General features: G+C 41.9%; 2 protein-coding genes across 4 annotated transcripts in view; both read left to right on the top strand.

Annotated features, from left to right (window-relative positions):
* Window positions 1-1,224: 1,224 nt before the first annotated feature.
* On the top strand, window positions 1,225-15,670 carry LOC106563037 (angiogenic factor with G patch and FHA domains 1). 3 transcript variants are annotated; one of them, XM_014128247.3, is made up of 16 exons: window positions 1,225-1,341; window positions 1,428-1,489; window positions 4,259-4,488; window positions 4,607-4,706; window positions 4,853-5,070; window positions 5,279-5,413; window positions 5,490-5,690; window positions 6,596-7,010; window positions 7,207-7,318; window positions 11,489-11,540; window positions 13,380-13,481; window positions 13,591-13,762; window positions 13,942-14,021; window positions 14,361-14,488; window positions 14,715-14,814; window positions 15,030-15,670. In XM_014128247.3, exons 3-16 carry the CDS (start codon window positions 4,267-4,269, stop codon window positions 15,243-15,245), a joined length of 2,253 nt encoding a protein of 750 aa, XP_013983722.2. In that variant the 5' UTR covers window positions 1,225-1,341; window positions 1,428-1,489; window positions 4,259-4,266; the 3' UTR covers window positions 15,246-15,670. The 3 variants fall into 3 exon arrangements, with proteins under 3 accessions (XP_013983722.2, XP_013983721.2, XP_013983720.2); XM_014128246.3 differs by having other exon boundaries at window positions 1,256-1,489; window positions 7,210-7,318; XM_014128245.3 differs by having other exon boundaries at window positions 1,256-1,489.
* A 119-nt stretch (window positions 15,671-15,789) lies between these two features.
* Window positions 15,790-16,687, top strand: part of LOC106563036 (high affinity cAMP-specific and IBMX-insensitive 3',5'-cyclic phosphodiesterase 8B) — an 81,170-nt gene continuing 80,272 nt past the window's right edge. The window contains exon 1 of the mRNA XM_014128243.3: window positions 15,790-16,065. Coding sequence (XP_013983718.1) covers window positions 16,015-16,065 — 51 coding nt within the window. The 5' untranslated portion in view covers window positions 15,790-16,014. The remainder of the gene's footprint in view (window positions 16,066-16,687) is intronic.

The following is a 16,687-nucleotide window of genomic DNA, read 5'->3' as shown; positions in this document are numbered from 1 at the left end:
TAACCTCAACATCAATACTTGTGATGACCCCTGCTGGTTTGTATGTGGAAGTATTTATTAAAAGTACATTGAGTGCAGTGAGTATTTACATTTCCACTGTCTAAATCAAATTAAATCAAATCAAATTGTATTGGTCACATACACATGGTTAGCAGATGTTAATGCGAGTGTAGCGAAATGCTTGTGCTTCTAGTTCCAACCATGCAGTAATATCTAACAAGTAATCTATTATACACACAAGTGTAAAGGAATGAATAAGAATATGTACATAAAAATATATGGATGAGCGATGGCCATGTGGCATAGGCAAGATGCAGTAGATGGTATAGACTACAGTACATACATATGAGATGAGTAATGTAGGGTATGTAAACATTATATAAAGTGGCATTGTTTAAAGTGGCTAGTGATACATTTATTACATCCAATTTTTCATTATTAAAGTGGCTAGAGTTGAGTCAGTATGTTGGCAACAGCCTCTCACTGTTAGCGATGGCTGTTTAACAGTCTGATGGCCTTGAGATAGAAGCTGTTTTTCAGTGTCTCGGTCCCAGCTTTGATGCACCTGTACTGACCTCGCCTTCTGGATGATAGCGGGGTGAACAGGCTCGGGTGGTTGTTGTCCTTGATGATCTTTTTGGCCTTCCTGTGACATCGGGTGGTGTAGGTGTCCTGGAGGGCAGGTAGTTTGCCCCCGGTGATGCATTGTGCAGACCTCACTACCCTCTGGAGAGCCTTACGGTTGTGGGCGGAGCAGTTACCATACCAGGCGGTGATACAGCCCGACAGGATGCTCTCGATTGTGCATCTGTAAAAGTTTGCGAGTGTTTTTGGTGACAAGCTGAATTTCTTCAGCCTCATGAGGTTGAAGAGGCGCTGCTGCGCCTTCTTCACCACACTGTCTGTGTGGGTGGACCATTTCAGTTTGTCCGTGATGTGTACGCCGAGGAACTTAAAACTTTCCATCTTCTCCACTACTGTCCCTTCGATGTGGATAGGGGGCTGCTCCCTCTGCTGTTTCCTGAAGTCCACGATCATCTCCTTTGTTTTGTTGACATTGAGTGTGAGGTCTAACAGAACGTTTTGATTGATAATCGATAGTATCCGTTTTTATTAGATTTTTTTTATAGCTAAAACCTCTGAGATACCTGTGTTTTTTTATTCAACCAGAAATAATCAGTTATTTCCAAATATTTAGCCTATTCTAATTCCAAACCACAGGTGGCGCCCTCAGCCAACGGTGTGATGTTGTACCGTAGAAGAAGAAAGAGTGACGTAATACGTAGAAAAAAATAGAGGCCATGGTCGAAGTGGATTGTAAAAACATCAACTGTACCAATTGTAACTCTCTTTATTATCAACAAAACATGTGGTCGGATGTGTCAGCAATGCAGGGTGGTTACAAGATGTTTATGTTCAACTTTCAGGTTGATATTCTCGGCGGAGAGAAACGAGGGCGAGCGTCCAAGCGAGGAATACAAACGAATCGGTAAGACCATACAGCTTGCTAGCTAACTAGGCAGTTTAACCATATCAATGAATGAAGGCGCAAACACTCATTTATACTGTACTCTACTGGTTATCCACTTGGTTCGTCCTTGGACATTTGAGACGAAACATATACATGAAACAATTAATTAAACAGGCTTTTCAAAATGCATACGTATATTCATTACGGAACCCGTTCAACGTTTAAGAACCAAACGGAAGCAAACGTTGTGAACGAAACGGGGAGGGACCTACCTGAGTTTGTCAAATAGAACAGAAAAACTTGTTTGCGTTTCCGTTTGGAGTAAACAGTTTCAAAACATGTTGCAACAGAATCGGCGTAATGATTAGCGTAAACATACCTATTATAGTAAACCCACTTCCATTTAAATAAAAAAATACAAATATCCATACGTTTTTTTTTATTCTAAGCCAATCTCATGTTTTATTAAGTTATTGACAGTTATGTGTAAATTCCCACTAGTGGCCAATTTCATAATTGCAAAAAAACGTTGAGGCGACCATTGGATTAACACATTTTCCAGATATTTTTTGTACTTTCTCAGATAAGTAATCATATTTTATGTCAAATTAAGAGATTCATGTGCTGGTATATGCACATGATAACGTATTTTATGTGCATTATTTGCTATATACAAATAATTTATGTTGTCAGTTGTGCCTGCATGTCACATTCACACAGTAGCAACCTAACTTGGTGAACTACAAGGTAATAGATTTTGGCCATTCACAGTTCACATAATTTAATGCATTTTGCCTCATTTTACTGTGAAATGAACCTTACATTGTTATACATAGATGCCATTTTTGTAAATACAGAATGTAAATTACAATAAATAAATATTGTTCAAGATGATCAATACTAACATTGCATAATATTGTAGTATATAGTGTATATTTATACCCCAAACCATTGGTTTCCAAATATTTAATGAGTAGGCTTTGCTAGTCATTATTTTTCACCATAAATCACTGTTGTTCCAATTAAACCCAGTATGCTCCTATTAAGCCCATGTGGCATTAAGCCACATTCAATGAACATGAGCATAAATATACTGAACAAAAATATAAACGCAACATTTTCAACAGTTTTACTGAGGTACAGTTCATATAAGGAAATCAGTCAATTTAATCTATAGATTTCACATGACTGGGCAGGGGCACAGACATGGGTGGGCCTGGGAGTGTATAGGCCCACCCACTGGGGAGCCAGGCCCAGCCAATTAGAATGAGTTTTTCCCCACAAAAGGGCTTTGTTACAAACAGAAATACACCTCAGCTTCATCAGCTGTCCAGGTGGCTCGTTTCAGACGATCCCACAGGTAAAGAAGCTGGATGTGGAGGTCCTGGGCTGGCGTGGTTACACATGGTCTGCGGTTGTGAGGCCAGTTGGCTGTACTGCCAAATAAATTAACATTAAATTCTCTGGCAACAGCTCTGGTGGACATTCCTGCAGTCAGCATGCCAACTGCACACTCCCTCAACGTGAGACATCTGTGGCCAATGTTCTCTCAATTTTTTGGTATTCAATGTAAACCTACATTCCATGAGACTTTTGAAAAAAAACATGCAGGGCTTGACATTATAAATTCACCTCATGAAACATGGGATCAACACTTTACATGTTGCGTTTATATTTTTGTTCAGTATAAATGTTTTTTGTTCAGATTGGTTGATTTAAAACTACAGTTATGCAGCTAGCCATGGTGCCTTTACCAAGATTAACAACTTCTCTACACTCTTCAAGACGTTTTGAGTGGACAGGTAGTCATTGATGCAGAGAGAGAAGAAGAAGACCAGGGTTGAGGGATATCAGGGATAGAAGACCTACAAGTGGTCGACAAAAAATGCAATCGAAAGACGAACAAGAAGATGACTATTGGGCGACCACTCATGCACTTTTGGGTGGGGGCATTGTCATATTGTTGTCCTTCATTCATCCAGGTGATTTCAATTTTTTGGTCCACCACCTGTACCTTTTGTAATACACAGTAGAGAGGGAGGTCTGAAACTGTCTTCAGATAGGCTTAAGGAAGACAAGTTGGGACTCCTTAACAAGAATAGCAGTACAGCAAATGTAATTCAGAGGGCCAGTGTGGGTGCAGAGTTGTGTTCTAACCAAGCAATAACACACCTCACAATTCAACTAATCATGTCTTGATTGAAGTCTGATAAGTTGATTAGTTGAATTAGGTGTGTATGGTTGGCAAGAACAAAAGCCTAAGTCCATATTTGATGTCTGTGGATACTATTGGACACACCCCTGTTATGAATGCTACTTTCATGATGAATAGTATGGATCAGTTTTTATTTTTAATACCTTTTGTGGTGATTGAAATAATTCAAATGGATTATTTTAGAGGTGGGCTTATTTGGAATCCCCGCTGGGCTTAAAGGATACACTCGGTACCCATTAAGCCCAGTCTGGACTTCTCACTTGTTTTATCAAATATTTAAATATCTTATTAAAACATTTTGGAGGTAAAGTCATAAAAAAAATCACGAGAGATTAATCTTTCATTTTATCTCCACCTTTCTTACAAAACTTAGGGCACTATATTATAGAAATGTCTAAACTTAGATTTTGTTGGGCTTATAGGTATACTTACCCTACACCCCGGGTCAGTGTGTGGCGCTCACACCTAACGCATGCGTACATGGTTTTACGCATGGTCAGGTCAATTCAAATGATAAAAAAAATAAAATCAACATTCACTTTACATGTTGGGGCCCTGTGTGTCAATTCCAGCTGGGAGTATGGCGACAAATGGAGAGGAGGCGAGTGGAGGAGAGGATGGGTCGGAGTCCGAGGTGGCTGAGCTTCGCCAGAAAGTAGAGTCGCTACAGAAACAACTGAAAAGCTGCAGAAAAGAACTGACTACATTACAGAAACAACTGACCACATTACAGAAACAACTGAGCAAGTCTGAGAGGCTTCAGAAGAACACAGAAGGCTACAATGAAGACTTGAGGAAACAGGTAGGCTAGCTGCCAAGAACAATCTAGCCATCATTGAACAAGTCTCTGAAATGCACAAATGAGCAAATTTACAAGTGACGCTTATCGTTTTTTTCTTTGCCGGGATTTGATACAATAGGTCGACAGGCTAAGTATAGAGATTCATGAACGAAAGACGAAGGCGAAAGAGAAAGCTGAAGCTGAGACACAGACAGCAGAATATACCTGGTCAGAAACTGGTGAGCAATCATATTGTGTTTGGATGGTTGTAAAATGAACACATTATTATTTCCCAGGACCAACAGTTTGTGATTGATTTAGTTGGTTTTTATGTTGCTCCGCTCACATATACAGATACGTTGACCCTTGTCTGTGTGATTTCCAGATTATTACAACTACTACTATGGAGGAGGCTACTACCACGGTGATGGTGTGGCAACAGACAGCGAGGGGATTGTGTTAGCAGAGGGGCAGGAAGCCACTGATGCCTCAGAGATGACAGCTGCAGAATCAACCAATGACACAGCTACATATATGATTACAGAGACGGCAACGGTTACAGCGGTGTCTGTAGATGGTGGTATAGCTGCTGGTCAACCAGAGGTGCGTTTGAATACCGTCCCTCCACTCATTCTGTTCTGACTGACGACAGTAAGGTCTCTTGTCTTCCAAAATAATCTTTATTTAATGCGCTCATTTCCCTAATAAAGGACCACAATCTATTTGTTGGGGCACAAGAAATAAAGGTTTTAGGTTGATGACAGTGCAAAAACGGGTTGGGAACTTTACTTTCTTTACTTGTTTGTTCCAGCAAGAGGTGGATGCAGGCTCTATAGCTGACATGCTGAGAGCCACTGCTGAGCAGGCCATGACACAGACTGGCTTTGTGTTTGATGAGACCACCGGGATGTACTATGACCACAGCACTGGCTTCTACTACGACTCGGTACTAAACCACACACGCCATTACTATGCCATTATGTAACAGTCTTTTTAATTGCGTCACTTTCTCCCTCCCCTAGGCCAGTCAGTTGTACTATGATAACAACACAGGGATGTACTACTACTACGATGCAGAGAGTGGCAAGTACCAGTTCCACTCCAGGATAGAGGTTTCTACTGTACACCCTGTCTCAGAAACCAGCCAGGAGAAAAGGAGCCTGGACAAGAAAGGCAGGAAGTGGAAGAAAGTTCCAGAGAAAGCCTCTCGTCAGGATGATAAGGTAGGTGACTATACTAGAGATAAAGCAGAAGCGCTACAGGAGAATTACAGCAAATTCTGGATTTGTTATTTTTAAATAATGATTAAGAAGGGGTAATTGTTTTAACTAGCTACATATTTCTCATTGTTGTGTAAAACTGACCTGTTATCCCTACTGTTTTTGATTTGTGCTCATTGGCTGACCTGAGACATGAGGCTCCTGAGGCATCTCACTTTCAGAAGTTTAGTGATTGTAATGGACTTCTTTAAGATTAATTTAAACTCTGACCTATCTGGTCTGTTTTCAAAAATTTGCAGGAGTGGTTTTAGAATTTCTGCAGCTATAGCCTTGGTTATTTATCCTGCAGAGTCTACTACATTTTCGTCAGGTACAGAGTTTTAGCTATTGCTCACTGCCATTTAGTTGACTGAATGCTATTCCTCTGGTTGTAGGTAGAAGACGTGACTAACTCACTGACTAACATGGAGAATGTCCTATTTCTGGAACTCAGTTTCTCGTAGAGATACACTTTTTACACTCCTCATATCAAACTCTTCTTTAACAGCAGAAAGACCCCATGCAGACATGATGTATAGCTACACCGCTCTAGTGCAACAAAAGGGCATGTTTCAGAGCTCAGGGGTGTGGCTGCTTGGTCTGGTCAAGAGGATGTTTTTGAGGATCACTTTCATTGTGTTGCAGCTTGAGTTAATGAATTGACTGTGAATGCAGTATAGGCCTACTGTCTTTGAAAACGGAGACCCATATATCCAAAAATGATCTCTAAACAATGCAGGGAGGTTCCGATGCGGAGCCCACTGTCTAAATTCCTAGAAAGCCTCTTGTGTCCCGTGTCCACCAATTTAGTTATCTGGAGATGCTTCAGGTGAATCCTCCCTTCTGATTGGTTGCATGTCTGCTCACAGGGCCTTGTAAAGGAGCTCGAGTTTGAGGAGTGGATCGAGCGGCGAATCCCCAAGAGGGGAGTGGCCTCGCGCAGGCAGAGGGGGCGGTCTGTCACTCCAGACACTCCTCCACAGAAGAAAAGCTCTTCAAAGACTCGCCGGGCGAAGAGCGCCGAACGCTCGCTGAAGAGGAAGACGAGGAACGTCTGGTCGCGCTCTGATGATGCGAGCAGCTCGAGGAGGAAGAAGGCTAAGTTGGACAGACGGGGAAGCGAGGAGGCAGCTGCGTCGCGGAGTGATGGCTTGCGTGGGAACAGCGAGCCTGAGGAGGGGGAGATCACCGAGTCGGAGGGAGAATGGAGGTCTACCTCTTCCTCCTCTTCCCCCCCTCCTCCCACCAGAGACAGCTCAGAGTCAGAGATGGAGAGTCAGGAAGGTGAGGAGAGGAGGGACACCGTTTAGCGTTATTCAGTCTGTCAGCTTTTTCTCACTGTATAGCTTTCACTTTGTGTTAAAAGTCTAACACCACCTGATATTTGTTCATCGGTCTTCCTCAATGTTTCCTGCAGTTAAAATCTTGCTCAGTATAATTGTCATGGGTATGTGATATTGTGTGCACGTTCTGTCCCTAGTAGCTGATGAGGTGTGGCCGCCCTGTGTGAGGGTGACAGTGGTCAGATCTCCTGTGTTACAGACAGGAACACTCTTCATCATCACAGCTGACTCTCCAGCCACCATTGGCAGGTCAGTACAGCACTACAGTCTCTGGGAGATTCTCAATTGGGAAAAAGTCTGTCCTCTCCTCAACTCCTCCGTCTTCTCTCCTCCGTGACACAGAAACTGTTAAGTGGTCGAGGAGAGTGTCAATTCGTTAGTAGGCGAGCGAAGGAGTCTGATCCGCTCCTCGATGACCTACTTTGACAGGGGATAGTGTTTTAAAATACGACACACCCACTTTGAATCAGCTGTTTTCCTGAGGGAGAAAAGCATGCACACATTTAAAAACGATATGCCACTTATCCTTTAACCTCTCTAGGGTAGGTGGCACCAAATCGTCCCACCTACGTAACAGCCAGTGTAATCCCGTGGCGCGTTATTCAAAAACCTTAGAAATGCAAAAACTTCAATTTTTCAAACATATGACTATTTTACACCATTTTAAAGACAAGACTCTCGTTAATCTAACCACACTGTCCGATTTCAAAAAGGCTTTACAACGAAAGCAAAACATTAGATTATGTCAGCAGAGTACCCAGCCAGAAATAATCAGACACCCATTTTTCAAGCTAGCATATAATGTCACATAAATCCAAACCACAGCTAAATGCAGCACTAACCTTTGATGATCTTCATCAGATGACAACCCTAGGACATTATGTTATACAATACATGCATGTTTTGTTCAATCAAGTTCATATTTATATCAAAAACCAGCTTTATACATTAGCATGTGACTAGCATGTGACTAGCATTCCCACCGAACACTGCCGGTGAATTTACTAAATTACTCACGATAAACGTTCACAAAAAGCATAACAATTATTTTAAGAATTATAGATACAGAACTCCTCTATGCACTCGATATGTCCGATTTTAAAATAGCTTTTCGGTGAAAGCACATTTTGCAATATTCTCAGTAGATAGCCCGGCATCACAGGGCTAGCTATTTAGACACCCAGCAAGTTTAGCACTCAGAAAAGTCACATTTACTATAAGAAAAATGTTATTACCTTTGCTGTCTTCGTCAGAATGCACTCCCAGGACTTCTACTTCAATAACAAATGTTGGTTTGGTTCAAAATAATCGATAGTTATATCCAAACAGCGGCGTTTTGTTCGTGCGTTCAAGACACTATCCGAAAGGGTAAATATGGGTGACGAGCATGGCGCAATTCGTGACAAAAAAATTCTAAATATTCCATTACCGTACTTCGAAGCATGTCAACCGCTGTTTAAAATCCATTTTTATGCCATTTTTCTCGTAAAAAAAGTGATAATATTCTGACCGGGAATCTGCATTTAGGTAAACAGAGGAAAGAAAATAAAGCATTCGGTCGACTCGGGCACGCGCCTAAGCCCACAGTACTCTGAGCGGCCACTTGCCAAACGCGATAATGTGTTTCAGCCAGAGCCTGCCTCGATATCCTTCAGCTTTTTCCCGGGCTCTGAGAGCCTATGGGAGCCGTAGGAAGTGTCACGTTATTGCAAAGATCCTAAATCTTCAATAAAAAGAGCCCAGATGAAACACAACTTGTCAGACAGGCCACTTCCTGCATGGAATCTTCTCAGGTTTTGGCCTGCCATATGAGTTCTGTTATACTCACAGACACCATTCAAACAGTTTTAGAAACTTTAGTGTGTTTTCTATCCAAAGCCAATAATTATATGCATATTCTAGTTACTGGGCAGGAGTAGTAACCAGATTAAATCGGGTACGTTTTTTATCCAGCCGTGTCAATACTGCCCCCTAGCCCTAACAGGTTAATCTAAGAGTTTTTATCACTTTACACTTTTAGTTTGAGATTCCACCACTGTAAACGTAAGTTGCCTGATGGCCCGCGAGTGGAGAAGGAGTCTCATTTTACCAATGAGTTTCCTACGCTCCTCGATTACCTTTGACCATTTTTAAAAAGAGGCGAGGACGGAGAAGAGGAGGCAAACAAAACCAGTTAGGATTCTCCCAATTCTTTTGATTGAATAGTAGAGGTTGACCGATTTTAATTAGGGCCGATTTCGAGTTTTCATACCGATCGGTAATCTGTATTTTTGCCCACCGATTTTGCCGATTTTTATTTTATATATATATATATATATATTTAAACCTTTATTTAACTAGGCAAGTCAGTTAAAGAACACATTCTTATTTTCAATGACGGCCTAGGAACGGTGGGTTAACTGCCTTGTTTAGGGGCAGAACGACAGATTTTTACCGTGTCAGCTTGGGGATGCAACCTTACGTTAACTAGCCCAACGCTCTAACCACCTGCTTTACGTTGCCAAGGTAAGTTGCTAGCTAGCATGAAACTTATCTTGTAAAAAAACAGTCAATCAATCATAAACACTAGTTAACTACACATGGTTGATGATATTACTAGTTATCTAGCCTGTCCTGCTTTGCATATAATCGATGTGGTGCGCATTCATGAAAAAGGACTGTCTTTGCTCCGACGTGTACCTAACCATAAACATCAATGTCTTTCTTAAAATCAATACACAAGTATATATTTTTAAACCTGCATATTTAGTTAATATTGCCTGCTAATATGAATTTCTTTTAACTAGGGAAAATGTGTCACTTCTCTTGCAAACAGTGTCAGGGTATATGCAGCAGTTTGGGCCGCCTGGCTTGTTGCGAACTGTGAAGACTATTTCTTCCTAACAAAGACAGCAGACTTCGCCAAACAGGGATGATTTAACAAAAGCGCATTTGCGAAAAAAAGCACAATCGTTGCACGACTGTACCTAACCATAAACATCAATGCCTTTCTTAAAATCAATACACAGAACTATATATTTTTAAACCTGCATATTTAGCTAAAAGAAATCCAGGTTAGCAGGCAATATTAACCAGGTGAAATTGTGTCAGTTCTCTTGCGTTCGTTGCACGCAGAATCAGGGTATACAGAATCTGGCTCGTTGCGAACTAATTTGCCAGAATTTTACGGAACTATGAAATAACAATGTAGGTTGTGCGATGTAACAGGAATATTTAGACTTATGGATGCCACCCGTTAGATAAAATACGGAACGGTTCCGTATGTCACTGAAAGAACAATGTTTTCGAGATGATAGTTTCCGGATTTGACCATATTAATGACCTAAGGTTTATTATATTATAGTTAAGTCTATGATTTGATATTTCATAGAGCAGTCTGACTGAGCGGTGGTAGGCAGCAGCAGGCTCGTAATAGTCAAAGGTATATGGTTCAGAGAGAAATAGTCGACGCGTCATAATTCCTGTAATAACTTGCGGCTGAACTTGAAAGGGGTTCCTTCGTTATTTTACTGTTCATGTCTTCCATAGAGAATGTCTTGATCTACTTCAAAAAAGGTCTGTGTTTTGTGCTTAAACCGCCACGGCGTTTTGATAACCGTGTAAATCTCACTAGGTAACGTTTGTCAACATATTTTCATAAATCCACTCTACAAAAAAAAAGATCTTCGCTTATATTGATCAGAGTTATATCCTATGGATATCTACACAGTTATAAAATTGGCAAGGTGGTGTAAGCCTAAACCAAACACAGACCTTATTTTAAGTTAATCTAAAAATATCCTATGGAATAAATGAAGGAACCGCTTTTCAGATTTTGCTAGAAGGTGTCATGGGAATTATGACTCGCACTTTGGTAGTCAATTCTTACCATGCCCATTATTAAAATAGGATTTCCTGCATATAGAAATGACAGTTTTTGTTTTCAGCATTCATCACAGTTAACTTAAACTCTATTTTTATTATTCAAACAGTTGAGCGTATTTGTCTCCTAAGCAGACTCTTCAGTATCGTTGTCACTTCAGAGCTGTGTGTGTGTGTGTGTGTGTGTGTGTGTGTGTGTGTGTGTGTGTGTGTGTGTGTGTGTGTGTGTGTGTGTGTGTGTGTGTGTGTGTGTGTGTGTGTGTGTGTGTGTGTGTGTGTGTGTGTGTGTGTGTGTGTGTGTATATATATCGATGAACTGACCACTCATGGACCTATTCAATAGAGGTCAACCGATTTATGATTTTTCAACGCCGATACCGATTAATCGGCCGAAAAATCATAAATCGGTTGACCTCTATTGAATAGGTCCATGAGTGGTCAGTTCATCGATTTCATCACAAGGGGGAGATGAGAGCTCAGATCAACACTTCTGAAATTGAAGTTGGAACTACCTGTGGCATTTTGAAGTACTGTTTTAACATAATTCTATATTTTCAGGGAAAAGGATATGAACCATGCCATCAGATTATCTGAAATGGGAGTCAGTAAGGTATGACAACATATTTCATTGATTTGTTTGATTCTGCTACATGCATTACAGGAAATCTGCAGGGCTTCAAATTAGATGTGAATGGTATTGATGGGTTCTATATACAGTACCAGTCAAAAATGTGGACACCTACTCAGGCTTTTTCTACATTGTATAAAAGTAGTGAAGACATCAAAACTATGAAATAACACACATGGAATCATGTAGTAACCAGAAAAGTGGTAAACAAATCTAAATATATTTTATATTTGAGATTCTTCAAAGTAGCCACCCTTTGCACACTCTTGGCATTCTCTCAACCAGCTTCATGAGGAATGCTTTTCAAACAATCTTGAAGGAGTTCCCACATATGCTGAGCACTTGTTGGCTGCTTTTCCTTCACTCTGCGGTCCATCTCAACCCAAACCATCTCATTTGGGTTGAGGTCGAAGTATTTAAAAGAAAAATTAGAATAATAAAATAAAAGTTGTATTTCAATTAACCTTTATTTAACTAGGCATGTCAGTTAAGAACAAATTCTTATTTTACAATGACCAGGCCAAACCCTCCCCTAACCCGGATGACCCTGGGCCAATTCTGTGCCGCCCTAGGGGACTCCTGATCACAGCAGGTTGTGATACAGCCTGGGTTCGAACCAGGGTCTGTAGTGACGCCTCTAGCACTGAGATGCAGTGCCTTAGACCGCTGCGCCACCCGATTGTGGAGGCCAGGTCATCTGATGCAGCACTCCATCATTCTCCTTGGTCAAATAGCCCTTACACAGCCTAGAGGTATGTTTTGGGTCATTGTCCTGTTGAAAAACAAATGGTAGTCCCACTAAGCGCAAACCAGATGGAATGCCATATCGCTGCAGAATGTTGTGGTAGCCATGCTGGTTAAATGTGCCTTGAATTCTGAATAAGTCACCAACCGTGTCACCAGCAAAGCACCATCAAACCTCCTCCTCCGTGCTTCACGGTGGGAACCACACATGCGGAGATCATCCGTTCACCTACCAAAAATAAAAAATTTGGACTCATCAGACCAAAGGACAGATTTCCACCAGTCTAATGTCCATTGTTCGAGGTTCTTTGCCCATGCAAGTCGTATCCTTTAGTAGTGGTTTCTTTGCAGCAATTTGACCATGCAGGCCTGATTCACGCAGTCTCCTCTGAACAGTTGATGTTGACTTGAACTCTGAAGCATTTATTTGGGCTGCAATCTGAGGCTGGTAACTCTCTAATGAACTTATCCACTACAGCAGAGGTAACTCTGGGTCTTCCTTTCCTGTGGCGGTCCTGATGAGATCCAGTTTCATCGTAGCGCTTGATGGTTTTTGCGACTGCACTTGAAGAAACGTTCAAAGTTCTTCAAATGTTCTGCATTGACTGACCTTCATGTCTTAAAGTAATGATGGACTGTCATTTCGCGTTGCTTATTTGAGCTGTTCTTGCCATAATATGGACTTAGTCTTTTACCAAATAGGGCTATCTTCTATATACCAACCCTACCTTGTCACAACACAACTGATTGGCTCAAACGTGTTGAGAAGGAAAGATATTCCACAAAATAACTTTTAACAAGGCACACCTGTTAATTGAAATGCATTACAGGTGACTACCTCATGAAGTGGGTTGAGAGAATGCCAAGAGTGTGCAAAGCTGTCAAGGCAAAAGGTGGCCACTTTGAATAATCTTATTTAATTTTTTTTACACTTCTTTGGTTACTACATGATTCCATATGTGTTATTTCATTGTTTTGATATCTTCACTATTATTCTACAATGTGGAAAATAGTAAAACATGTACAAAATCCTGGAATGAGTAGGTGTGTGAACTTTTTTTTAAATTTCAATCCCAGTTTCATGCAGAGGTGTACTTTGACCAGGACCAACAGTGCTACATGCTAGTGGACCAGGGAAGCCAGAACGGAACTGTCCTCAATGGCAACCGAATCCTACAGGTGGGTCAGACACACACACACACACACACACACACACACACACACACACACACACACACACCTTGGTTGGAAAGTGAGGTAGTAACAGTATTGTTTTCACTGCCCTCAGCCCAAAGCTAAGTGTGACCCTTGCCCTCTGACCCATGGGGATGAAGTGAAGATGGGAGAGACTGTTCTGTCCTTCCACATCCATTCTGGGACAGACACCTGTGACGGCTGTGAACCTGGACAGGTCATGGCTCACCTCGGCAAACACCAGAGAAACCAGCCAGTACAAACAGGTGCAGAACACAGCTGATGAATTTGCGTAAATAAATGTGTTGCATCCATCTCTGTATGTTGTCTGTATAAGCCTGATGCGATGCTCACATACATAGCTATCCGTGCCCCACACAGCATGGTTATTAGCGTAACTAATGCTAAAGCCCAGTTTATAACTTTCCGGTGTGTCGTTCCTCAGGTCCAGCTCCAACCAAAGAGGACAAGGAGCTGCTCAGACAGAAAGAACTGAAACAGATGAAGGTCAAATATGGCCTGAAGGTAAGTGACTGGTTCATCCACCACCACTACAACTTCATTCTGTTATCCCCTTCTGCTGTTATGTTAATCAGTGATGAATAATTCCCATTGGTAATCCTTTGTTGAAAATGTCCTTGCCAATCAGATCCTGCCCTGCCTTCTCTGAGTATACAATACAAAGATGTTATCTGACAGAGGTTTTCGTCCAATTAAACTGTTCTGCTTTTGCTCGTCTCACATCTTGTTGACATGTACGTTGCAAGAGACTGAGCACTCCCATAGCTTATTAACCTTCTTTCCTTGTCACTAACAGCAGTTAGTATAACTGTGTTTAGTAAGTGTCTCCCTCTGTCCCAACAGAGCACTGAGTATGAGGAGACCAAAGCACTGAGGAACCCCAGGTATGTTGACAGGGCCGAGTCTCGTCGTCAGACTGTGGGCAGCGAGGGAGCCTTCCAACGTGACGACGCACCCGCCTCCGTTCACGTGTACGTGGTAATCTGATCGGTTCAGTTGATGGCAAGTGTGTGTGTGTGTGTGTGTGTGTGTGTGTGTGTGTGTGTGTGTGTGTGTGTGTGTGTGTGTGTGTGTGTGTGGGGGGGGGGGGGGGGGGGGGGGGGGGGGGGCAAGTAGAAAGACCAGGATGTGGTAATTACTAGTTATGAGGTTGACTCTGAGTCGTTGCAATGTGCCCCTGTTTCCCTCCTGGTCCAGTGAGATCAGTGAAGTCAACAAGGGAAGGAAGATGCTGGAGAAGATGGGCTGGAAGAAAGGAGAAGGACTGGGCAAAGATGGAGCCGGAATGAAAGACCCGGTAATCTTAACATTTTCCCTTTCTATTAGGATTTTCCTGTTTTCAGAGAAGGGATTTTTCCTATTTTAACTAGGAATTCATAAATGGCTATATTTAAATGGACCAAACCTCAGACCAATATCCTCCAGTTCATTTGTCTGGTTTCATCCCAGTTCTTTCCCACTTTGCTCACACATCTGATCAGATTTTTCCCCACTATTCCGGTTTTCCCATAGATCCAGCTGAAGATCCGGAAGTCCCAGTCAGGTCTTGGGGCGGGAGCTGCTGTGTCGGTGGACGAGGCTGGGTCTCTGAGCAAGAACAAGACCCAGAGGAACTGGGAGAAGGCCAGAGAGAGGTTTAATGACACCTGCCAGCCAGATACACCCACCGTCAAGAAGGAGCAGGGCCCGGTGACCAAACCCTGGGTTAAAGGAGAAGTGACTGAATGACATCCTAGGCCAATGTTTCTCAACAGTTGTAGTCTGTATCTCAGAAAGGCCATGGAGAAGTGAGTAGTTGACTAGACACACAGGGTGGCCTAGTTCCAATATATTTACTGACTGAATCCACTTCTTGGAATGAGGATGGAGTGGAATGAGTGGTGCTGGTACTCACTTAGATGTTATTCCAACTTGCACTAAAGTGGGATATCTCCGTATTTCCAGCCCCTTTAGAACTGTGCAGTCCCTTTAGAACTGTGCTGTGTCATGAATGGGCTAAGGGCTGAAGCAGAATTGGGTATTGTATTTTAAATTGTAAAAAATTAAGATGCTATTGAACCTCCTTGTAAAGAAACTGTTTGTTTGTGGGCTGCCTGTGGAATCTATCAACTGTACAATCATGCCTAATAAATGTTGCTTTGATTTTGCCTGCAGTACAAGAGATGTCATTGTTGTAGGCCTGTATTTTACTTAATAAATAAGTTAGTTACCTGTACATGTACTTTTCCATGGCAATAACAAGCACCCACGTAAAACCCGCTGGCATTAGGACTGCACGGATGGACTCCTGTTGCCCGCCTGAAGCAGAGCCGAAAAAGTTTCTCAGAAGTTATAACCGTCTTTATGAAGGCCAATTTCTCGGGTCCTCCGCCATCCATCCGTTAACTCGATGGACAGCACGACCGAGAACCGCGGATGCAGCTTCGCGCGTTTCTAGACAGGAATTATTCATCCCAACGTTTTACCACTCGTAAAGGACCTAACCCTGGTTCAAGACATGAGTCGGACTTCGACAGAAGAAAGTGAATTGTTCAATGGACCGCAAAAGGTAAGGCAACTGTAAACCGTTAATACTGATGAAGAGAAAACAAGGTCTCTCTCGCGCTTGAGTTGTAATCCAGAAAACGTACAGGGAAAATACGTGTATGGATAGAGGTGCAGGCCAACTTATTATGTTATTTATTATGTTATTTTATTATTATGATATTTTATTATGTTATTTTTATTCAACCCATCAGGTATGCTGTGGAATTTTATAAAGGTTTGCCACGAATGGCTTTTGATAAGAAACGTTGCGGAATTGACCTATAAATACGTTTGGTGAATTTCAATGTGTACTGTTTTTATTATGTACGGTAATTTATTTTACTATAGGTAGCAGCAGGTAGCTTAGAGCGTTGGGCCAGTAACCGTATGGGCGCTGGTTCCAATCCCCGAGCCGAATAGGTGAACAATCTGTTGGTGTCCTTGAGCAACATGATTGCTCCAACATGATTCCTCCGGTTAGTCGTTCTGGATGAGAGCGTCTTCTGAATGACTCTGTAAACTGTCACCATATGCATCATTTACGTAGCCTACTGGAAGCTCCATATAGATGTAATATTTTATAATGGAAAGAAATGTTCCCCTTGAACTGATTTGGTGACAGACATTTTGGCCTACTCAATCGA

This window comes from Salmo salar, chromosome 11 (assembly GCF_965601325.2).
Source record: "Salmo salar chromosome 11, fSalSal1, whole genome shotgun sequence".
Classification (NCBI taxonomy): Eukaryota; Metazoa; Chordata; class Actinopteri; order Salmoniformes; family Salmonidae; genus Salmo; species Salmo salar.
The sequence above is the reverse complement of the archived record's forward strand: the minus strand, read 5'-3'. Positions and strand labels throughout refer to the sequence as shown.